This window comes from Bubalus kerabau, chromosome 22 (genome assembly GCF_029407905.1).
Source record: "Bubalus kerabau isolate K-KA32 ecotype Philippines breed swamp buffalo chromosome 22, PCC_UOA_SB_1v2, whole genome shotgun sequence".
In the NCBI taxonomy this organism is placed as follows: Eukaryota; Metazoa; Chordata; class Mammalia; order Artiodactyla; family Bovidae; genus Bubalus; species Bubalus kerabau.
The window spans coordinates 37,272,681-37,292,679 of NC_073645.1; the positions used below are offsets into that span (position 1 = coordinate 37,272,681).

A 19,999-nucleotide genomic window follows, 5' to 3' on the forward strand; every position below is an offset into this window, starting at 1 on the left:
CAGTAACCTCACAAAACCAACACTGCATTTTTCACTTAACAAACAACTGAAGCAAGTTAGACAGAGAAGGAGAATATCCTATGACATCCCTTCTACTGTGGAATCCAAAAGGAAATGATACAAATGAACTTACTTACAAAACAGAGAGACTCAATGACATAGAGAACGACCTTATGGTTGCTGGTGGGAGGGATGGGGTGAAGGGATAATTAGGGAGCTTGGGATAGACATGTATAATCTGCCATATTTAAAACAGATAATCAACAAGGACCTACTGTATAGCAGGTGAAACTCTGCTCACTGTTATGTGGCAGCCTGGATGTGCCGGGAGTTTGGGGGAGAAAGGATACATGTATATGTACGGGTGAGTCCCCTCACTGTTCACCTGAAACCACCACAACATTGTTAATCAGCTCTATCCCAACACAAGGTAAAAGGTTCAAGAAGTAAAAAAAAAACAAAAACCAAATAACCAAGACCCACTGTGAGCCTCTGGAAAAGGCATTTTGGTTTCTCTGATTCCACAGTCATCTTTCCATTAACATTACTATTGTTGTTATTGTTCACCCCTTAACTTTTATTTATTTATTATTCACCCCTTAACTTTTAAAAGATCTTGCATACTTCCTAAGTCCTCCCTTAGGGCTTCCACTAACCTGGAAGGACGGTGGTTATCCACATTTCACAGTTCACAGAACATCTGAGATCCAGAGAGACTTTGAAGATATTTGATGCAAAAGCTTCACTTTGCACACAGGAAAGTAAGGCCTGGGGTGGGCCAATGCTTTGCACAAGGTCACACAGATAGAGAGTGCCCCATTAACTGCAGAGTGGAAATCTTTATTCTCAAATGCTCTTGAACGTGAACCCAGGCCTTCATAGCTTACAGGGATTTTCTGGGCTTAAAGCTGTAATCATGCATTTGTTCCCTTGGTTATTGCCTCTTTTGCTGTCAACTGGCAAAAACATCCACCATGGAGCTGAAGCATGGTTTCACTTGTGGGTACAGAGAATTATTGTGAAAACAGTGTAAACTGTAAAGACCCTGATGCTGGGAAAATTGAGGGCAGGAGGAGAAGGATTGACGGAGGATGAGATGGTTGGATGGCATCACTGACTTAATGGACATGAGTTTGAGCAAACTCCAGGAGATGGCAAAGGACAGGGAAGCCTGGTGTGTTGCAGTCCATGGGGTCACAAAGAGTCAGACACAACTGAATGACTGAACAATAACGAATGTAAATCATAGAAGGGGCTAGAGAGAGACTTCACTCATTTAACTGATGTTTGCTGGGATGCTGAGAAGTTACGTCGATAGAGATTTTAAGTCAATTCAGAGTATTTCCTTCCTCTATTGTAAAGTCTTTAAAATTAAGAATAAAAAAATCACATTTCAGGATTGATACTGTTGCCTATATAAGTTCCAGAAAATTTAAGCTTTCCCTGGAATCCCTCTTTAAAAATGATAATAAAAAAGAAACTCTAGTTGTCATCAACAGAGATGAGCACAGAAGTTCATGGCTATACACGTGGATGAAGAATAAATAGACACCAAATCATTTCAGATTTAGGTCATTATTAATAGATAGCAGATAAGACTTTGGAAACCCTATAAAATATTCAAGTGGTGTCTTTTTAATAGACTGTTAACTAGGAGCACTTTATCCCTGGCCAGGAGTCAGAATAAGGCGCTTTAAGGAGAACAAACAAGCAAAATCCCCCGATTTAAGTTCTGGGTTTTGGCTAATGTGATTCCTGAATTTAATGACATCATATCTTGTCATTCAATGGCTCCTACAAGATGTGGATTTCCCGTGACCCTGTGTGATAAAATGGTGAATATGCAGAATGCCAGAGAGCAGTCATTCTTTCCAAAAGAGAGAAACCGGAGACAAGAGAAGAGTGACCCAAACACAGGTCAGATGCTGTGAGGTTAACAAGCTGCCTTTGACACAAGCTTTCAACACATCTGATGAGCCTCTGACATGTGGATCCCTCCATGGGAATAACTGTGGGAGGCACGTAGTGGCTGCCTGCTTTATACAGGACAGATATTTTTATTTTGCCAAGGTTTCCATCCTTTCCTAGGGTCGAAATGTCAACTGCCATCTGTCCTCACACTTGAACTGACCACATGCTCCTATGTTATTGGCCTGGCCCTTTTTTGTAGTCTATGAATTAAAAAAAAAAAAAAATCCAGACTTTTTAATGCTATTTTCTTGAAAAGACTTGGCTTACAATTTTAGCATCTTTAAGGTATAAGGGGTTTGGTGTTTGAAAACCTTCCTTTGATTAAAAAGACCACATCATTTAGTAGTGATAAGAGCATCCATCTAGCAGGTAGACAGTTAAATGCTGACCTCTGACCTTCACCTGTCCTGCTCAGTGCTGTCAGGCCCCAACCAGGCGTTTATGAGTCAGCCACTATCGACTGGCCACAGTCCATGTCAAGTCACTGACACGAATCGGCAGTTTTCTTTCCTAGTATCTCACGGCAAATACCATGGGTATGAGGTCACCAAAAGAAAGGACACGTAGAGGGCGAAACGCAAATACATTCATGTGAAGCATTTATAAAGATTACTTTCTGGGACTTCCCTGGTGGTCCAGTGGTTAAGATTTCACCTCCCAATGCAAGGGACTCAGGTTGATCCCTGGTTGGGAAGCTAAGATCCTACATGCCTTAAACCAAAACATTAAAAACAGAAGCAATATTGTAACACAGTCAATAAAGATTTTTAAAAAGGCTCACATCAAAAAAAAAAAGGAATTCATTTTTAAAGTACTTTTTCACTTCTGAAATTCTATACTGTATTGGCCAAAAAGTAATTCATGGGGTCATAAGAAAATACTGGTTGGGGCTGAGGGGCAGATTGGAACATTCATATTTATTTATATTCAAATACATTGGTACAGTGTATTTGCCATGGCTCTAAATAATTTACATTCTCAAATTCACTAAGAACAAGGCAGAATTACTTTAAAACATTATGTGTTGCCTGAATACGTAACCTTGAACCAAACTTTGCAGTCACCCATGACCTCGCTTAGGTCAGTTGCTTCCTTTGCTATCTTGATGGCCATGATGGAAACGTCACAAGCCAGAGCAGCCTCTGACCTACTATTTTAGGTGAAGGATCTTGTTGTCTTGGGAAAACAATACTTTACAACAAACAAGTTTTCACGGGCCACAACAGCAGCACATTATCAGCCTCATTGAGAAAGCTGTAAGCAGGCCTGGGAACAGCTATTTTCTGAGACCTCTATTACAGAGTATTTGGCAATCAAGCCCCTTTCCTCCTTTTAAAGTGTATCTCAGGACTTCCTAGGTGGCGCTTCAGTTCAGCTCAGTTCAGTTCAGTCCAGTTGCTCAGTTGCGTCCGGCTCTTTGCAACCCCACGGACTGCAGCTCGCCAGGCCTCCCTGTCTATAACCAACTCCCAGAGTTTATTCAAACTTATGTCCACTGAGTCAGTGATGCCATCCAACTATCTCATCCTCTGTCGTCCCCTTCTCCTGCCTTCAATCTTTCCCAGCATCAGGGTCTTTTCAAATGAGTCAGTTCTTCACATCAGGTGGACAAAGTATTGGAGTTTCAGCTTCAGCATCAGTCCTTCCAATGAATATTCAGGACTGATTTCTTTGAGGATGGACTGGTTGGATCTTCTTGCAGTCCAAGGTACACTTCAGAGTCTTCTCCAACACCAGAGCTCAAAAGCATCAATTCTTCGGCGCTCAGCTTTCTTTATAGTCCAACTCTCACATCCGTACGTGACTACTGGAAAAACCATAACTTTGACTAGATGGACCTTTGTTGGCAAAGTAATGCCTCTGCTTTTTAATATGCTGTCTAGGTTGGTCATAACTTTTCTTCCAAGGAGCAAGCGTCTTTTAATTTCATGGCTGCAGTCACCATCTGCAGTGATTTTGGAGCACCCCAAAATAAAGTCTCTCACTGTTTCTAACGTTTCCCCATCTATTTGCCATGAAGTGATGGGACCAGATGCCATGATCTTAGTTTTATGAATGTTGAGTTTTAAGCCAACTTTTTCACTCTCTTCTTTCACTTTCAGTAAGAGACTCTTTAGTTCTTCTTTGCTTTCTGCCATAAGAGGTGGTATCATCTCCATATCTGAGGTTATTGATATTTCTCCCAGCAATCTTGATTCCAGCTTGTGCTTCATCCAGTCCAGCTTGTCTCTTGATGTACTCTGCATAGAAGTTAAATAAGCAGGGTGACAGTATACAGCCTTGATGTACTCCTTTCCTGATTTGGAACCAGTCTGTTGTTTCATGTCCAGTTCTAACTGTTGCTTCTTGACCTGCATACAGATTTCTCAGGAGGCAGCTCAAGTAGTCTGGTATTCCCATCTCTTGAAGAATTTTCCACAATTTGTTGTGATCCACACAGGCATAGTCAATAAAACAGAAGTAGATGTTTTTCTGGAACTCTCTTGCTTTTTCCATGATCCAGCGGATGTTGGCAATTTGCTCTCTGGCTCCTCTGCCTTTTCTAAATCCAGCTTGAACAGCTGGAAGTTCACATATTGCTGAAGCCTGGCTTGGAGAATTTTGAGCATTACTTTGCTAGTGTGTGAGATGAGTGCAAATGTGCAGTAGTTTGAGCATTCTTTGGCATTGCCTTTCTTTGGGATTGGAATGAAAACTGACCTTTTCTGGTCCTGTGGCCACTGCTGACTTTCCAAATTTGCTGGCATATTGAGTGCAGCACTTTCACAGCATCATCTTTTAGGATTTGAAATAGCTTAACTGGAATTCACCTCCACTAGCTTTGTTCGTAGTGATGCTTCCTAAGGCCCACTTGACTTCGCACTCCAGGATGTCTAACTCTAGGTGAGTGATCACACCATAGTGACTATCTGGGTTATGAAGATCTTTTTTGTATAGTTCTTCTGTGTATTCTTGCCACCTTTTCTTAATATCTTCTGCTTCTGTTAGGTCCATACCATTTCTGTCCTTTATTGTGCCCATCTTTGCATGAAAAGTTCCCTTGGTATCCCAGGTGGCACTAGTGGAAACGAATCCACCTGCCTGCGCAGGAGATACAAGAAAACACAGGTTTGATCCCTGGGTCAGAATACAAAAAGCCACATGTGTATGATTCCACTTATATGAAATGTCCAGAATAGGTAAATAGAAAGCAGATTGGTACTTCCTGGGGGGCGATGGCAACCCACTCCAGTACTCTTGCCTGGCAAATCCCACGGACGGAGGAGCCGGGAGGCTGCAGTCCATGGGGTCGCGAAGAGTCAGACACGACTGAGAGACTTCCCTTTCACTTTTCACTTTCATGCGTTGGAGAAGGAAATGGCAACCCACTCCAGTGTTCTTGCCTGGAGAATCCCAGAGACAGGGGAGCCTGGTGGGCTGCCGTCTATGGGGTCACACAGAGTCGGACACGACTGAAGTGACTTAGCAGCAGCAGCTAGCAGAAGGGGTGAATGTGGAGTAACTGTTTAATGGGTACAGAGTTTTCTTTTGGGGTGATGATAATGTTTTGGAACTATATAGAGGTGATGGTTGGATGATGTTGTGAATGTACTTATCATTTGCTTTAAAATGGTTAATTTTATGAATTTCAATTAAAAAAAAATCTGTACCAACAAGTTTTGTCCTGCACTTAATTAAGCTGTAAACTTTAACCTGGTGAGGAGGTTTATGATAAATCTTTAACTGGCTATGGTCAGCCAGTATACTGGGCTCTTGCCAAAGAGGAAATCATACTTGAGTTTTACGTCAGTTTCTCAGATCCTGTACTCATTAGCCAACATCAGCTCATTGACTCTATTCCAAAGATAGGAAGAAGAAAAGAAGGGGTAGAATGTCAGTTTCAGTCTTTTCATCATGTGACCAGTCACTTAATACACACACAACTGAGGGTCACAGCAAGGGCAAACTGCAAGGAGGCTGCAGTCTGGAATGGGCCTTTTAGTTTTTAAATTTAACATTATGCTATTTTTGAGGTGCTTTTGTTTTAAATAGGTAGTACCTACACATGATTAATTTTTTTTCATACAATAAAAATAATTCCTTTCCTTCTGCATCTCTCAGGGACTCCTGCCTCTCTTCTGGAGAAAAGTACTAAGAGTAATTTCTCAATATCCTTCTGAGAACAGACTATAGGAATATACAACTATACCTATACACAACAATCCTTTGAACAGCTAAATCATTACTGCTGCTGAAAAGTTAAACTGGGGAAAAACCACTCTTCAATCATTAAAATTCTAGTTTTATTGATGAGCTGCCATTTATAAGATGTCTTATTACATAAAAGTCATATCTAATGAAATGAAAATAGCAAATAACACAATACCAGTAACTTTCCAACCCCTGAAACATTTTTTGTACCCATGTTCACTTTTTGTCCTGAGTTGGACCCATTTCCTACAAGTCAGGAACTTTTCTTCTTTTCTTGCAACTGAGATAATCCAGGTTCGGGTTAAATGAAAAAATAATGTCACTCTGGGATCTTTATGTCTGACTCCTAATTCTAAGAGATTTCAGTCTGAAAAATCTAACCATTAATGCTCCGTTTTGCAACATACCTTGTCCTTCTGCAATGAATCTCTGGCTACTATGTAAATGTCCAACTCTCAGTAATACAATCCACACCCAATAGAGCAATACTGGAACTTCCATGCCAGGTTAGCCTCTGTCCCTCGAGGCCAGGGCTGGCACCCTCAGCTCTCAGAGAGGTGAGGCCTGTCTCAACCTCACACTCAAAGTTGGGAAATAATCCCCTGACACTTCTACTTAAAAAAAAACAAACACATGATACCTGCATCAGCCAAATTATCTAAAGCAATAACTCCTTTCCCTTTTATAAAATAAGAGGAAACATTTGTAAACAAGATGAGAAGATGAATGTTTAATTCTGCCAACACCCCTTGCCCTCATGCACCCAGGCTGTACTATGTAATTTTTACAAAACCACAAGAGCCATGTCACCATCATCATTCATGTAGCATGCAGAACTCAACATTGTGGACCTAGGAGCTGAGATTGACTGCCTCAAAGGCTCTCATGGGATGGCAACAATTTACCCACTAAATGAACATTCATGTACTTGCTACATGCACACTGCTATTCATAGGGACAAAAAAAAAAAACAAAAAACAAAATAAAATCAACAGTCCTTGTCATTAGGTAGCTCATAATCTGGTTGGAGAGATAAATGTACAAAGAACCAGTTGGGCTATACAGTAATGACCACCTCAGTAGAAATGCACAGCACAGTTTTGACCAGAACACATGTGAGCTGGCCCTGTAGCCAGGGGCCTAAGCAAATTCAAAGCTTTCAGCCTTGTGTGTGAGACACTTAAAAGAACAAATGATTTTTGACAAGAATACACATGAACAAAATGTTATGGGAAGAATTTATTAGAAATTATACATGTGCCTATAGCACTTAGAGCTAAATCCAGAAGCATGTCACCAAAATGTTAACAGAGGTGATCTCACTGTGATGGGGTTTCAGGTGATTTTTAATCTCCTTTTTTGTATGTTTCTGTAATATTTGTATTGTTTTATGATGAATATTTAAACCCATTCTAGAAGAGAAGATTGTTATTAGCTCTGTTCAGACATTAAGATGGCTTTGATTCAATTTCCAGAATATTTGTCTGGGGCTTTATGTGCTAGACCTTGTATAAAAGAGAAACACAGCAGGGTCCTTATCTTTAATGAGTTCATTATCTTGGTGGTGGAGGTGGGCACACATCTAAATAGTTAAAATGCGACAGACCACACATCAGTGTTTATTTCTTAACTGTGACAAACATATCATCCTAATCCATGGTGCTGGCTGTGTAATGAAGAGTTTGGCTGGTGCCTGAAACACAACAGGTGCGCAAAGAAATGTTCATTGAATAGACGAGTAACATCCATATCTTTCTTTGACATCACCTTTTCATTCATCTTTCTCACCTTTTCTCATAGCCACTGCCACAATCAATGGTCTCCTCAGCTCTGATCACTGAGGCCAAATCACTGGTTTTGCACACCACCATTGCCATCACTGGCTCAGCGGTAAAAAATCCACCTGCGATGCAGGAGGAGGCTTGGAGACATGGGTTTGATCCTTGGGTCAAGAAGATGCCCTGGAGAAGGAAATGGTTACCCACTCTGGTAAACTTGACTGGAAAATCCCATGGACGAAGGAGCCTGGCAGGCTACAGCCTATGGGGTCACAGAAGAGTTGGGAACGACTGAGTGACTAAGCAACAATTGCCATCACCACCTTAATCTTTCTGAAACATTGCTTTCCGCTGGTCATCCTCCAGGCTAAGCCAAGCTCCACATTGCCAAGCTCCTCAAGGCCTACAGAGGCCTGGTCCCCTTGCTCCAACTTTCCAACTTCTCTTCTCAGAAGGTGGAAGGACAAAGTCTTTGTCTGGGTCCCCCAAGTGCTGTTTTAATAAGTACCCTCCCCACATTAATACTGTTCACCCATGTAGTATCTTATTTAATTCTCATAACAACCCTTAAGAGTAACTATTATCCAATTTTCAGATGCGAACCTGAAGGTTCTGAGACAAAGAGTAACTTGCCCATGACTCCATGTCTAGGAGAAGGCAGGACCAGGAGTCCAAGCCAGGCTCTGGAATAGAGAGGCCACATTCTAAACTGTTAGGTTATGCACTCTCTTTCTGTTCCATTCCGATTCTAAATTATCTCCAAGCTCAAGTTCTAGTCTCATAACTTCCTTAAGGGACGATGGTCAACATCTGGATGAGCTTATTAGGTGTCATGCATCTTTTAAGTACTTTCACTTATATAAATCCCCACAACAACCCAATGAGAAAGGAACCATTATTGTTTCCCATTTTATAGACAAAGAAATGCAGGTAGAGATTGAGTTCTCAAGGTCACACAGCATTGTAGAACAGGGATAAACACTATCAATCTGTCCAGAACCATACTCCTTAGCAGTGCCCTGCCAAGCCTCCTCTGCCACCCTATCCTCCAGCAAGAAAGTGTCTCAAGAAAGGGGGGCTGATCTGTTTTGGAGACTCTGCCATAAGACATATCACCATGAGCCAAAATCTAACAATCCATGGATTGTTTGTATGCATGTGTTCCTGCCTTCATTGGTTTCACATATTGATAGAAAATATCAGATGAACAGAAAAGCCAGCCACTGTGAACACAAGAGTGAAAAAAAAAAAGCACAGTCACAAAAAATTGAGACTGTCCTACACAAAAATTCATGTCATTGCCTAACTAGTAGTTCTTGTTTTATAAATATTCAGTACTTTTATCTGTTCACTTATTTAATTGCACAAGGTAGGTCCCTATCGCCATCCCATTGTACAAATGAGAGCCTGAAGGATGGAGAGGTAAGGAGATGACTAGAGTCAGAGCGTGACCCAGGCAGTCAGACGCCAGCATCAGATCATCACCACTCCACCTACAGTCTCAGCAGACAAGCCCGCTCAACCCACAGATGCTTTTTTGAGAAAGAACATAGAAGAAAAATTATAGTGCAACTATTAAAAGCTATTGCACCAAATAGAAAAGTGAAATAATTGAAAAATTCATCCTCCCCTTTGAAAACATGTGCGTGACGGTTTCTCTGAAAAGATTTCTATTCAGTCCGAGTAGACCATTGCTCCAATACCTGTGGGAGTTCCAACCGCAGTCGGAACCATGACAGCGCTGTACAGGGTGGGTAAAGGGGAGGAAGATGGCTTTGGATGTGTATGTGTGTGGGTGCTCATTGCATCAATCTGCCAAACCCACACACAATCAGACACGAGTCAGCCACCCTCTGAAATGGAAAGGGTGATTGTAGACAGCAACCCACTTCTGCTCAGATGCCTGAAATAGACCGGAGCTGTGCAAGAAGCAACATCCAAACCCAATTCCCTGCCCTCTAGATCGTCACACGTCGACTCTCCCTCACATGGCTCCATAACCCATGAGAACCTGTCCCTCAATTACTGGCAGATACAGGAAAATGGAGTGGAGTTAGGCTTTACAGGAATGTCAATAACCTTCTGGAAGAGTGTCATGCTCTCTGGACATACATTTCCATTTCTAAAGTATGAATCAGCTAGACATGGGCAACTGATTTTTTTCCTTAACAGTAAAAGCAGTCTAACGAATGGTCATCATAACCCTGCGAGGCAACATTTACTATTATCTCCATGATATATAATGTTTGTTGCTTATTGCATTAGATTGTATGAAGCAAAAGTTTTAACTAATTCAAGGGCAATCATCTTTCAATGAAGGTAGTGTGTTTCTAGGAATCACTTCCTGATGGTTTTCATTCACCAAACCTTGCTACACCAGGGAGGCAACCGTGGCACACAGAAAGCGCATAGCCTTTGGAGGCAGACACTCAGGGAAATCTGCAGACAAGTCAGATCACTGCTCCAAAGCTCAGCAACTCATCTTTGGAAGTCAGAGAGATACCACACTGTGAGATAAATATCAGGGATGGTAACATGGCATCTGGAGCCTGGGTTCATATCCCAGTATCACCATTGTGTGATCTTGGGCAAATTATTTAACCTCTAAAGAAGCTGAAGTTGAATGATTCTATGAAGACCTACAAGACCTTCTAGAACTAACACCCAAAAAAGATGTCCTTTTCATTACAGGGGACTGGAATGAAAAGTAGGAAATCAAGAAATACCTGGAGTAACAGGCAAATTTGGCCTTGGAGTACAGAATGAAGCAGGGCAAAGGCTAATAGAGTTTTGCCAAGAGAACGTACTGGTCATAGCAAACACCCTCTTCCAACAACACAAGAGAAGACTCTACACGTGGACATCACCAGATGGTCAATACTGAAATCAAATTGATTATATTCTTTACAGCCAAAGATGGAAAAGCTCTATACAGTCAGCAAAAAAAAAAAAAAAAAAAAGACTGGGAGCTGACTATGGCTCAGATCATGAATTCCTTATTGCCAAATTCAGACTTAAATTGAAGAAAGTGGGGAAAACCACTAGACCATTCAGGTATGACCTAAATCAAATCCCTTACAATTATACAGTGGATGTGAGAAATAGATCCAAGGGATTAGATCTGATAGACAAGAGCGCCTAAAGAACTATGGACGGAGGTTCCTGACATTGTACAGGAGGCAGGGATCAAGACCATCCCCAAGAAAAAGAAATGCAAAAAGGCAAAATGATTGTCTGAGGAGGCCTTACAAATAGCTGTGAAAAGAACAGAAGTGAAAGGCAAAGGAGAAAAGGAAAGATATACCCATTTGAATGCAGAGTTCCAAAGAATAGTAAGGAGAGATAAGAAAGCCTTCCTCAGTGATCAATGCAAAGAAACAGAAGAACACAATAGAATGGGAAAGACTAGAGATCTCTTCAAGAAAATTAGAGATACCAAGGGAACACTTCATGCCAAGATGGGCACAATAAAGGACAGAAATGGCAAGGACCAAACAGAAGCAGAAGATATTAAGAAGAGGTGGCAAGAATACACAGAAGAACTGTACAAAAAAGATCTTCACGACCAAGATAATCACGATGATGTGATCACTCACCCAGAGCCAGACATCCTGGAGTGCGAAGTCGAGTGGGCCTTAGGAAGCATCACTACGAACAAAGCTAGTGGAGGTAATGGAATTCCAGTTGAGCTATTTCAAATCCTAAAAGATGATGCTGTAAAAGTGCTGCATTCAAAATGTCAGCAAATTTGGAAAGCTCAGCAGTGGCCACAGGACTGGAAAAGGTCAGTTTCATTCCAATGCCAAAGAAAGCTCAAACTACTGCACAATTGCACCCACCTCACATGCTGATAAAGTAATGCTCAAAATTCTCCAAGCCAGGCTTCAACAGTGTGTGAATCATGAACTTCCAGATGTTCAAGCTGGGTTTAGAAAAGGCAGAGGAACCAGAGATCAAATTGCCAACATCCCTTGGATCATCGAAAAAGCAAGAGAGTTCCAGAAAAACATCTATTTCTGCTTTATTGACTATGCCAAAGCCCTTGACTATGTGGATCACAACAAACTGTGGAAAATTCTGAAAGAGATGGGAATACCAGACCATCTGACCTGCCTCTTGAGAAACCTGTATGCAGGTCAGGAAGCAACAGTTAGAACTGGACATGAAACAACAGACTGGTTCCAAATAGGAAAAGGAGTACGTCAAGGCTGTATACTGTCACCCTGCTTATTTAACTTCTATGCAGAGTACATCACGAGAAATGCTGAGCTGGATAAAGCACAGCTGAAATCAAGATTGCCAGGAGGCATATCAATAACCTCAGATATGCAGATGACACCACCCTTATGGCAGAAAGGGAAGAGGAACTAAAGAGCCTCTTGATGAAAGTGAAAGAAGAGAGTGAAAAAGTTGGCTTAAAACTCAACATTCATAAAACTAAGATCATGGCATCTGGTCCCATCACTTCATGGCAAATAGATGGGGAAACAGTGGAAACAGTGAGAGATTTCATTTTGGGGAGCTCCCAAATCACTGCAGATGGTGACTGCAGCCATGAAATTAAAAGACACTTGCTCCTTGGAAGAAAAGTTATGACCAACCTAGACAGCATATTAAAAAGCAGAGACAGTACTTTGCCAATAAAGGTCCATCTAGTCCAAGCTACGGTTTTCCCAGTAGTCATGTATGGATGTGAGAGTTGGACCATAAAGAAGGCTGAACGCTGAAGAATTGATACTCTTGAACTGTAGTGCTGGAGAAGACTCTTGAGAGTCCCTTGGACAGCAAGGAGATCCAACCAGTCCATCCTAAAGGAAATCAGTCCTGAATATTCACTGGAAGGACTGATGCTGAAGCTGAAACTCCAATACTTTGCCCACCTGATGTGAAGAACTGACTCATTTGAAAAGACCCTGATGCTGGGAAAGATTGAAGGCAGGAGGAGAAGGGGACGACAGAGGATGAGATGGTTGGATAGCATCACTGACTCAATGGACATGAGTTTGAGTAAACTCTGGAAGTTGGTGATGGACAGGGAGGCCTGGCATGTCCATGGGGTTGCAAAGAGTCAGACACAACTGAGTGACTGAACTGAACTGTGGCCCTTTGTTTCTTCATCTGTGAAAAGAAGATAGTGCCAGCCTTTAGGGTGGTCATGAGAATTAAATAAGTTCAAATTTGTAGACCAGCTATGCAATGCCTGATCACATGAGTACTATGTGAATGTTTGAAGAAGACAATAAAATAAATATAAAAGTGAGAAGAATTATTATAATGTGGAAGGAAGCACCAAGCAGGGTGCACAAGATATCATAGGCATCCCACTGGGAGTTCTCCCTAAATCAGAGCAATACAGACATGGCAGCCCCTTACAGAGTAAGCACAAATGGAAGCTGTTTTGTGTAAATTCTCATCACATTATTAACTTGTCTTCTGTCTATCACTCTTTACTTCTTCTCTCCTTCTCTCATTGTCTTCGCCTCCTATTCAGTGACGATGGAAAACCAGCCACAGAATGTGAAATAAAATTTCAGTTCAGAAGTGCAAACATTTTTGAAAGAACATTTCAAAGGAAAAAGAAGACCTTGGCTCTCTAATTTCATCACCACTGTGAACATATCAAAGAAGGGTTTCTTTTTTTTTTTTGCTTTCCTTTAGGAAGCTTTGCCAAGTTAAGAAATTTAAAAAAAAATAAGAATCAAAGTAAAATCAGGATAGTTTTAAGGGCATTTCTTAAAGAATTGCGAAGAACCATGTACTGTAATTATGTTCCAATGAATTTTAGAAACTTGCTGAAAATTCCCTTGCTGTTGTATTTGTGTGCCTGTCTCTTTTGGGTATTTTTGCATGCGTGTATCCATATATAAGAGTTCTGTTTTTGACAGACACTCACACCCACATGTTCCAGAAATGCTATTTGAGTACTTATCTAAATAGATGAGTACTTGTTGAAAATAAAAATGTTCTGACCAAAAGAGCAGCACAGAGAAAAGGATTTCATCCATTGAGAGCAAAGGAGAAAAAAAAAAAAATAGGATTTGGACCAATAATTTGTATGTATACAATAAATGTCAAATATAACATTAGAAATGTAATGAATTTGAGTATGATACATTTTTACACTTAGAATTTTAATTGCTTTTTTATGTGCATAATGACTATTCATATAAAAGAAAATATAGGTAAAGCAAAACCAGGTTTAATAAAAATCAGAATAACCATTGTGGTGGAGTTATGATTAGAAATATGTTCCCAAAAACTACATGAAGGAAAAGGACCAAAAGCCTTCAAAAATATCTTGGTTCTATTTCTTAAACCGAACAAAGAGGAGTCTTGGATGAAACAAAGACAGCCCCAAGCCAGGAGTCAGGAGACCTGGCTCTAACAAGCTACCTATGATTGGGTAACTTGTGTGACTTTGGGCCCGAATTTCCTCACCTACCGGGACATACAGTTGGACTAAAGGACTGCACAGAGTCTGAGGACACGGTCATCCCTATTCTAACCCTCTCTTATAGCTGTCATCCGATCCTGGGACTCATGCAACCTTCTTTTTCTTTGCTTTTCTTTTTTAAAGTTTTTTTTTTTTTTTTTTCCAATGTGGACCATTTTTAAAGCCTTTATTGAATTTGTTACAATATGGCTTGTGTTTATGTTTAGATTCTTGGCCAAGAGGCATGTGGAATCTTAGCTCCCTGACCAGGGATTGAACCTGCACCCCCTGCATTGGAAGGTGAAGTGTTAACCACTGCACTGCCAGGAAAGTCCCAATCCTCTTTTCCTTAACCATACTGAAGAATTCCTTCAATGTTTACGGTAACATACTTTCAAAGCAAGCCCTCTCAATCAAGGGGGTCGGGGTGCCTGTTCTCACCCCAGGTCACCTTCCCGATGACCTTCATAGGCAGAGTAGGTAAGAAGAGTGAAGGACCTGAGACTCTCTAGTGGTCTAGGACTGTGCTCTGTTTGGTGGCCCTTATCCTACCCAGGCTGCTGTTATTTAACAAGAGGGCAGATAAATCCACATGCTAAGGATCTGATCATGTGTATTGAATAAGATGCACTAATACATTTCTTTCTTTCTTTTTTCCCAATGGTCAAAATCCAATTTCTATGCAAATGCTTTTGGGTCATAACATTCTTATTTTTAACAGGTATAAATCTACTTTAACAGGAAGATTTGGAATCGCTGTTATAAATGACACAAAATTCCTCCAGAGCAGAAGAGGCTTATCTCATTCTTAGGTGCTGAGACTGGCAGGGCTTCAAGGCATGTGTTTCCAAGGACAGGCACAATCCACAGAAACGGCAAACCTCTAGTCCATGTCCTAATGCCCCAGGAAGGAGTGGGAAGGAGAGCTTGGTGCTCTGAGTTCAGAATCCCTCTCAGTTCATCGTGAAATGACCTACTCAATGTTATTTACTAGAAGAAATACTTCAATTGGCCACTGTTTTTACTTGGAGGGAAGTTGGTTTTCTTTGGATTCCTATAGGTCAGACAAGCCCTTGTCATCAAAAATCACAAATCCCATGGTGTATGGACAGCTTGTCCCCATATTTCTTCAGATCTATCCTTAGGTAACAAGAGAGGTTTCTCAGATTGCCCCATACAAACATAGACCCATTGCCCTGCTTTTTCTCCCTGTGTTAATCTTCTGTGCATACTAGATATATTTGTACCTCTATTTATCGTCTATCTAACCCACTAAAAAATAAACTTCCTAAGGATGTTGAGTACGTTTTGTTCACTCTATATCTCCAGTGCGAGCAACATGCATTGTACGTGCTCAGAAAATTATCCATTTGGTGAATAAATGTCAGAAACCCTCCAGGTGGGAGACTTCCCCAGCAGTCTAGTGGTTAAGACACCGCCTTCCAACGCAGGGGGAGTGGGTTTGATCCCTGGTCAGGGGTGTGGCCAAAAAATTAAAAAATACATAACCAACAAGGACTTACTGTAAATAAATAAATAAATAATTAAAAAAGGGAAAAAAAAATTCTCCAAGGGAATAAAGAATAGTTGAGGATGGCAAGGAATAATTTAAGAGTTAGCATAAACCACCACATTCACTCAAGGCACAGTGGGGATAACTTTTTAACACACAGCAATATCAGTCACATCATCACTAAATGCGCTCACAGTTTAACTTCATGCCCAGAGAGGGGCACTTTTGATGTAACACATTATAATTCTTTTTCCTTCATTTACCATCAAAATGCACAGTTGAATGTCCAATTCTCTTTCTTTTCTTTTGAAAGAAGGGAGACACCTCTCTCTGCATTGCCTTTAGTGAAGGCTTCTCCACACATCACATTTTACAATGAAAATGCCTTAAATAGGCCTACTCTTGACTCCGGCTACCAGAGTTTCTCAGAAGGGAAGGTACCTCCCTAAGCTGCCTTTGAGGAATGAAGGAATTCATGTCAACAGGTGGCTGGGGTACTTACTGCCAGAGCAGGAGGCTTCTTTAGGGCTGGAAGACATCGGCTGTGCGCAGAGCTGGCAAAGGCAGTCTCTCCCATTGAACGTGACTCGGTCTCCGGGTGGAAACGGGCGCCTGGAAAGACATTGCCCTCAAGGTTATTGTGGCAATTTCATCCCTTTCCCTCACTCCTTCTGCTTTGCTGTCCAGTGCCAATTCATTACTTGGAGGAGCACCAGCCAAAACGTCTGAAATGCAGTCTGAACCAAGCCGGCCAGCTGGATCCAGTCCAAACAAACAAACATGCCTCATTTTAAGAGGAAAGAAGAATGCACAGCTTCTACAGGCAACCAGATAGTAAATGAAACCATTTACCTCCACTCCTTAGTGGAGGGACGTTCCGGCAGGTCACCTAGCAGGGCACACACAGTAAAATTTTCCACTTCCAAATTGAAATACTACCATGAAGAAATGTTTGACATGTCATGAATTCCTATTCAAGCTTAAGGTGCCTCCAAGAGAACTGGTAATACAGGGCAAACATTAATTCTTCACATTCCCTAGACCTAAATGATAACGATGCTGAATTAGACATTGTCGTGCAGTGGGCAAAATGAATACCTCACATTGATAGGGACTCAGTCCCTTATAAACCTGGATTAAATATGAAAATGCTGTAAATATCTGTTTAAAAATTAGTATTCACTTCCTTTCAGAGAATATTTCCTTTCACATTAATGAAAGTGAAAGTCGCTCAGTCTTGTCTGACTCTTTGTGACTCCATAGACTATAGAGTCCATGGAATTCTCCAGGCCAGAATACTGGAGTGGGTAGCATTTCCCTTCTCCAGGGGATCTTCCCAACCCAGGAATCGAACTGGGGTCTCCTGCACTGCAGGCGATTCTTTACCAACTGTGCTATCATATTTGTTTAAAAATTAGTATTTGCTTCCTTTCAGAGACTATTTCCTTTCACATAAGACATTCATCAATAAATAACAGCACATTTTTTTCAAAAACATTGCCTTCTGCAGGTATGTTATGTTTCTTCTCCTCCCGGCAGGCAGATAACTTTAAAAAAATAAGTCATTAATTAATAGCCATACGACAGTTTCCATGCCGTCTCACTTGCCATTGGCCAATTTGCCAATGATCTTCAACATGAATTTTCATATGTGTGATTCTGTCAGTTAGGAAATTTAAAATTCATAAACATCCCCACCCATCTGAGTCAGAAGCAAATTCAGGCTTCTGGACATGAATTTTATGTTCACAGGTACTTTAAGTTGCCCTTCATCACCTAACAGTTGGTGATTAATCGTCCTGCACACAGAGGTTGTGAAACTGGGTTTAAAACAACTCCACAAATGTGCTTGGTGCCAGTCATCAAGGAGAGCTTTAAATCACACCCCCAAATTTTAGAAGTGCTGGGTTGAGGCGGTCTCCTGGTGCCATGTTATTTTCCATCGCTCAGATAAAGCCCAGAGAGGGTAAGTGACTAGGGAGAAACATGCCACAGGCAGGGGTGGGAGGTGTCCACCAACCCAGAACTTGCTCTCTCTTCAACAATCAAGGTCACACTCTGGTGGGTGCCAGCCAGCCTATCAATTCACACTCATGGGTTAAAGCCAAACAAACCTCCAGCCTCCTCTGTAACAAGGCCATCAGGAAGCGAAGGGTCTGTCGATATAATAAGCATAGTTTCTTTGCCTCTTCAGGGCCAGGGCCAGAAGGAGGCTAGCAAGGCACTCAGGATACAGCATTTAAAGAGGTCCCCACTCTCAGGAGGACCGCATGACCTGGGAGTGAGCACCCCGTTTAAAGTGTGTGCCCAGGCACCTCCCTGGCCTCACCCTAGTCCGGCCCCTGTGTCTGATTTAGGCTTATATTTCTAGACTTGAACCCCATACAGATCCACCATAGAACAAACCAGAGTCCAGTTCTCAACAAGGGGCAAGATGCTCTGAATTTTGAATTCTGTTATTTCATAAAGGATCCCTTTCATTTTCCTAAGTCCTCTGCCTACATGAGTTCACTTCCTCCTGTTATTTGCATGAATGTTTGTGATAGAAAGAGAGTTGGATTTAGAGTCTGAACATGTGAGTTCAAATATTGGCTTTGTGATATGAAGGACTGGGAAAATCCCTTAGACTCTGGGTCTCAAAGTCACTCCTAAGTAGGGATAGGAATTGCTGATTGACCTCACAGAATTGTTGAAAGGGTTAAATTAATTTCTACATGAATGCAATTTGTAAGTTGTAAAGGTGGCCTCCCAAGTAGGAAGAATTGGTGTCATTAGGCAGCACCAGCAACTTAGACCATCAGTAGCAGGCACCTCTCTGTTGGCTCAAACCTCCAGAGACAGGGCTATAGCTGATGACTGTTTGTCCATCATTACCAACCTGAAGCAATGATCTCTCAGGGCCAAGATCAGGAAGGCTCTTAGAGTTTACCTGGGCCAGGGCCTTCTAACCTTTTAAAAAATTTTTTAATTGTAGGATAATTGCTCCATGATTTTGTGCTGGCTTCTGCCACACAATCACACAAATTAGCCACAAGCATACATACATATGTCCCCTGCCTCTTGAACCTCCCCCCACCCGCACCTCATCCCACCCCTCTAGGCTGTCACAGGGTACCCCATTGAGCTCCTTGTGTTAATACATAGAAACAGATATTTTTAAAAGACCCTTCCTAAGCTCCAACCTGGTGATCTGTGACAACCTAGAGGGGTGGGGTGAGCTGGAGTTGGGGAGTAGGAGGGAGGTTTAAGAGGGAGGGGACACATGTATACTTATGCTGGATTTGAGTTGCTGTATGACAGAAATCAATGTGACATTGTAAAGCAATTATCCTCCAATTAAGAAAGGAAAAAAAGAGACCCTCCCTTGGGGATTCCAGTGACCACCCAGGTTTGGGGAATCACTTTTATCTAATCCACAGCCTCTCATCTTACAGACAAGACAACTGCCATGGAAAAGTTAGCTCACAGAGGTCTCAAACCAGCTCAGAAAAGAGGACCAGAAACAGGGCTTCCTGAATGCCAGCCCAGAGTTCTCAACCAGACTGTGGGCGGCAGCTTGAATAGGGAGAGGTCAAAAGGAAACTTTGCTGTTGATTAAATACAGAAAAAATTCAGCTCATTAACCCAGAATTTTAAAATTATGACTTAAAAATATATAATTGAGAAATGACCTAATAGCTACAAAAAGTTACTAAAGTAATTTGATTATGAATATTTCATCTAAATCTTATTATGATTCATCCAACGAGTATTATCTGGTTAATTAATTGTATAAAATCAAATTTACCATTCTAGAGTTTACATTTCTCTGGCCTAAAAACAGGAAATACTGGAAAATAAAATGAACTGAACTACAGTTTTTACAAAAGCATAGCAAAATTGAACACATATGATCAACATCATACCAAAAGGCATGGAATTACTCGATCAATATGGGTCAACTAGTTAAATTCCCTCTTCTCTCTGATTGACCATTTTCATCAAGCTGCTTTGTGAAATAAAGATTTAACCTTGGTTGATGATAGGTGCTTAGAGAGGAGGGGTTGACAACTTTTCCCCTGAAAGATCAGATTGTAAATATTTTTTTAGACTGTGCAGATCATAAGGTTTCTA

The 19,999-nt window shown here is 41.3% G+C and overlaps 1 protein-coding gene across 7 annotated transcripts in view; it reads right to left on the reverse strand.

The window, feature by feature from the left end:
* Nucleotides 1–19,999, reverse strand: part of ABLIM1 (actin binding LIM protein 1) — a 330,589-nt gene that overhangs the window by 113,498 nt on the left and 197,092 nt on the right. For 6 of the 7 annotated variants that reach the window (XM_055560660.1, XM_055560661.1, XM_055560659.1 and 3 more), the window contains exon 4: nucleotides 16,389–16,498. The exons of the other annotated variant lie outside the window; for it this stretch is intronic. In XM_055560660.1, the coding sequence (XP_055416635.1) occupies nucleotides 16,389–16,498 (110 nt within the window). The remainder of the gene's footprint in view (nucleotides 1–16,388; nucleotides 16,499–19,999) is intronic. 7 annotated transcript variants of the gene reach the window in all.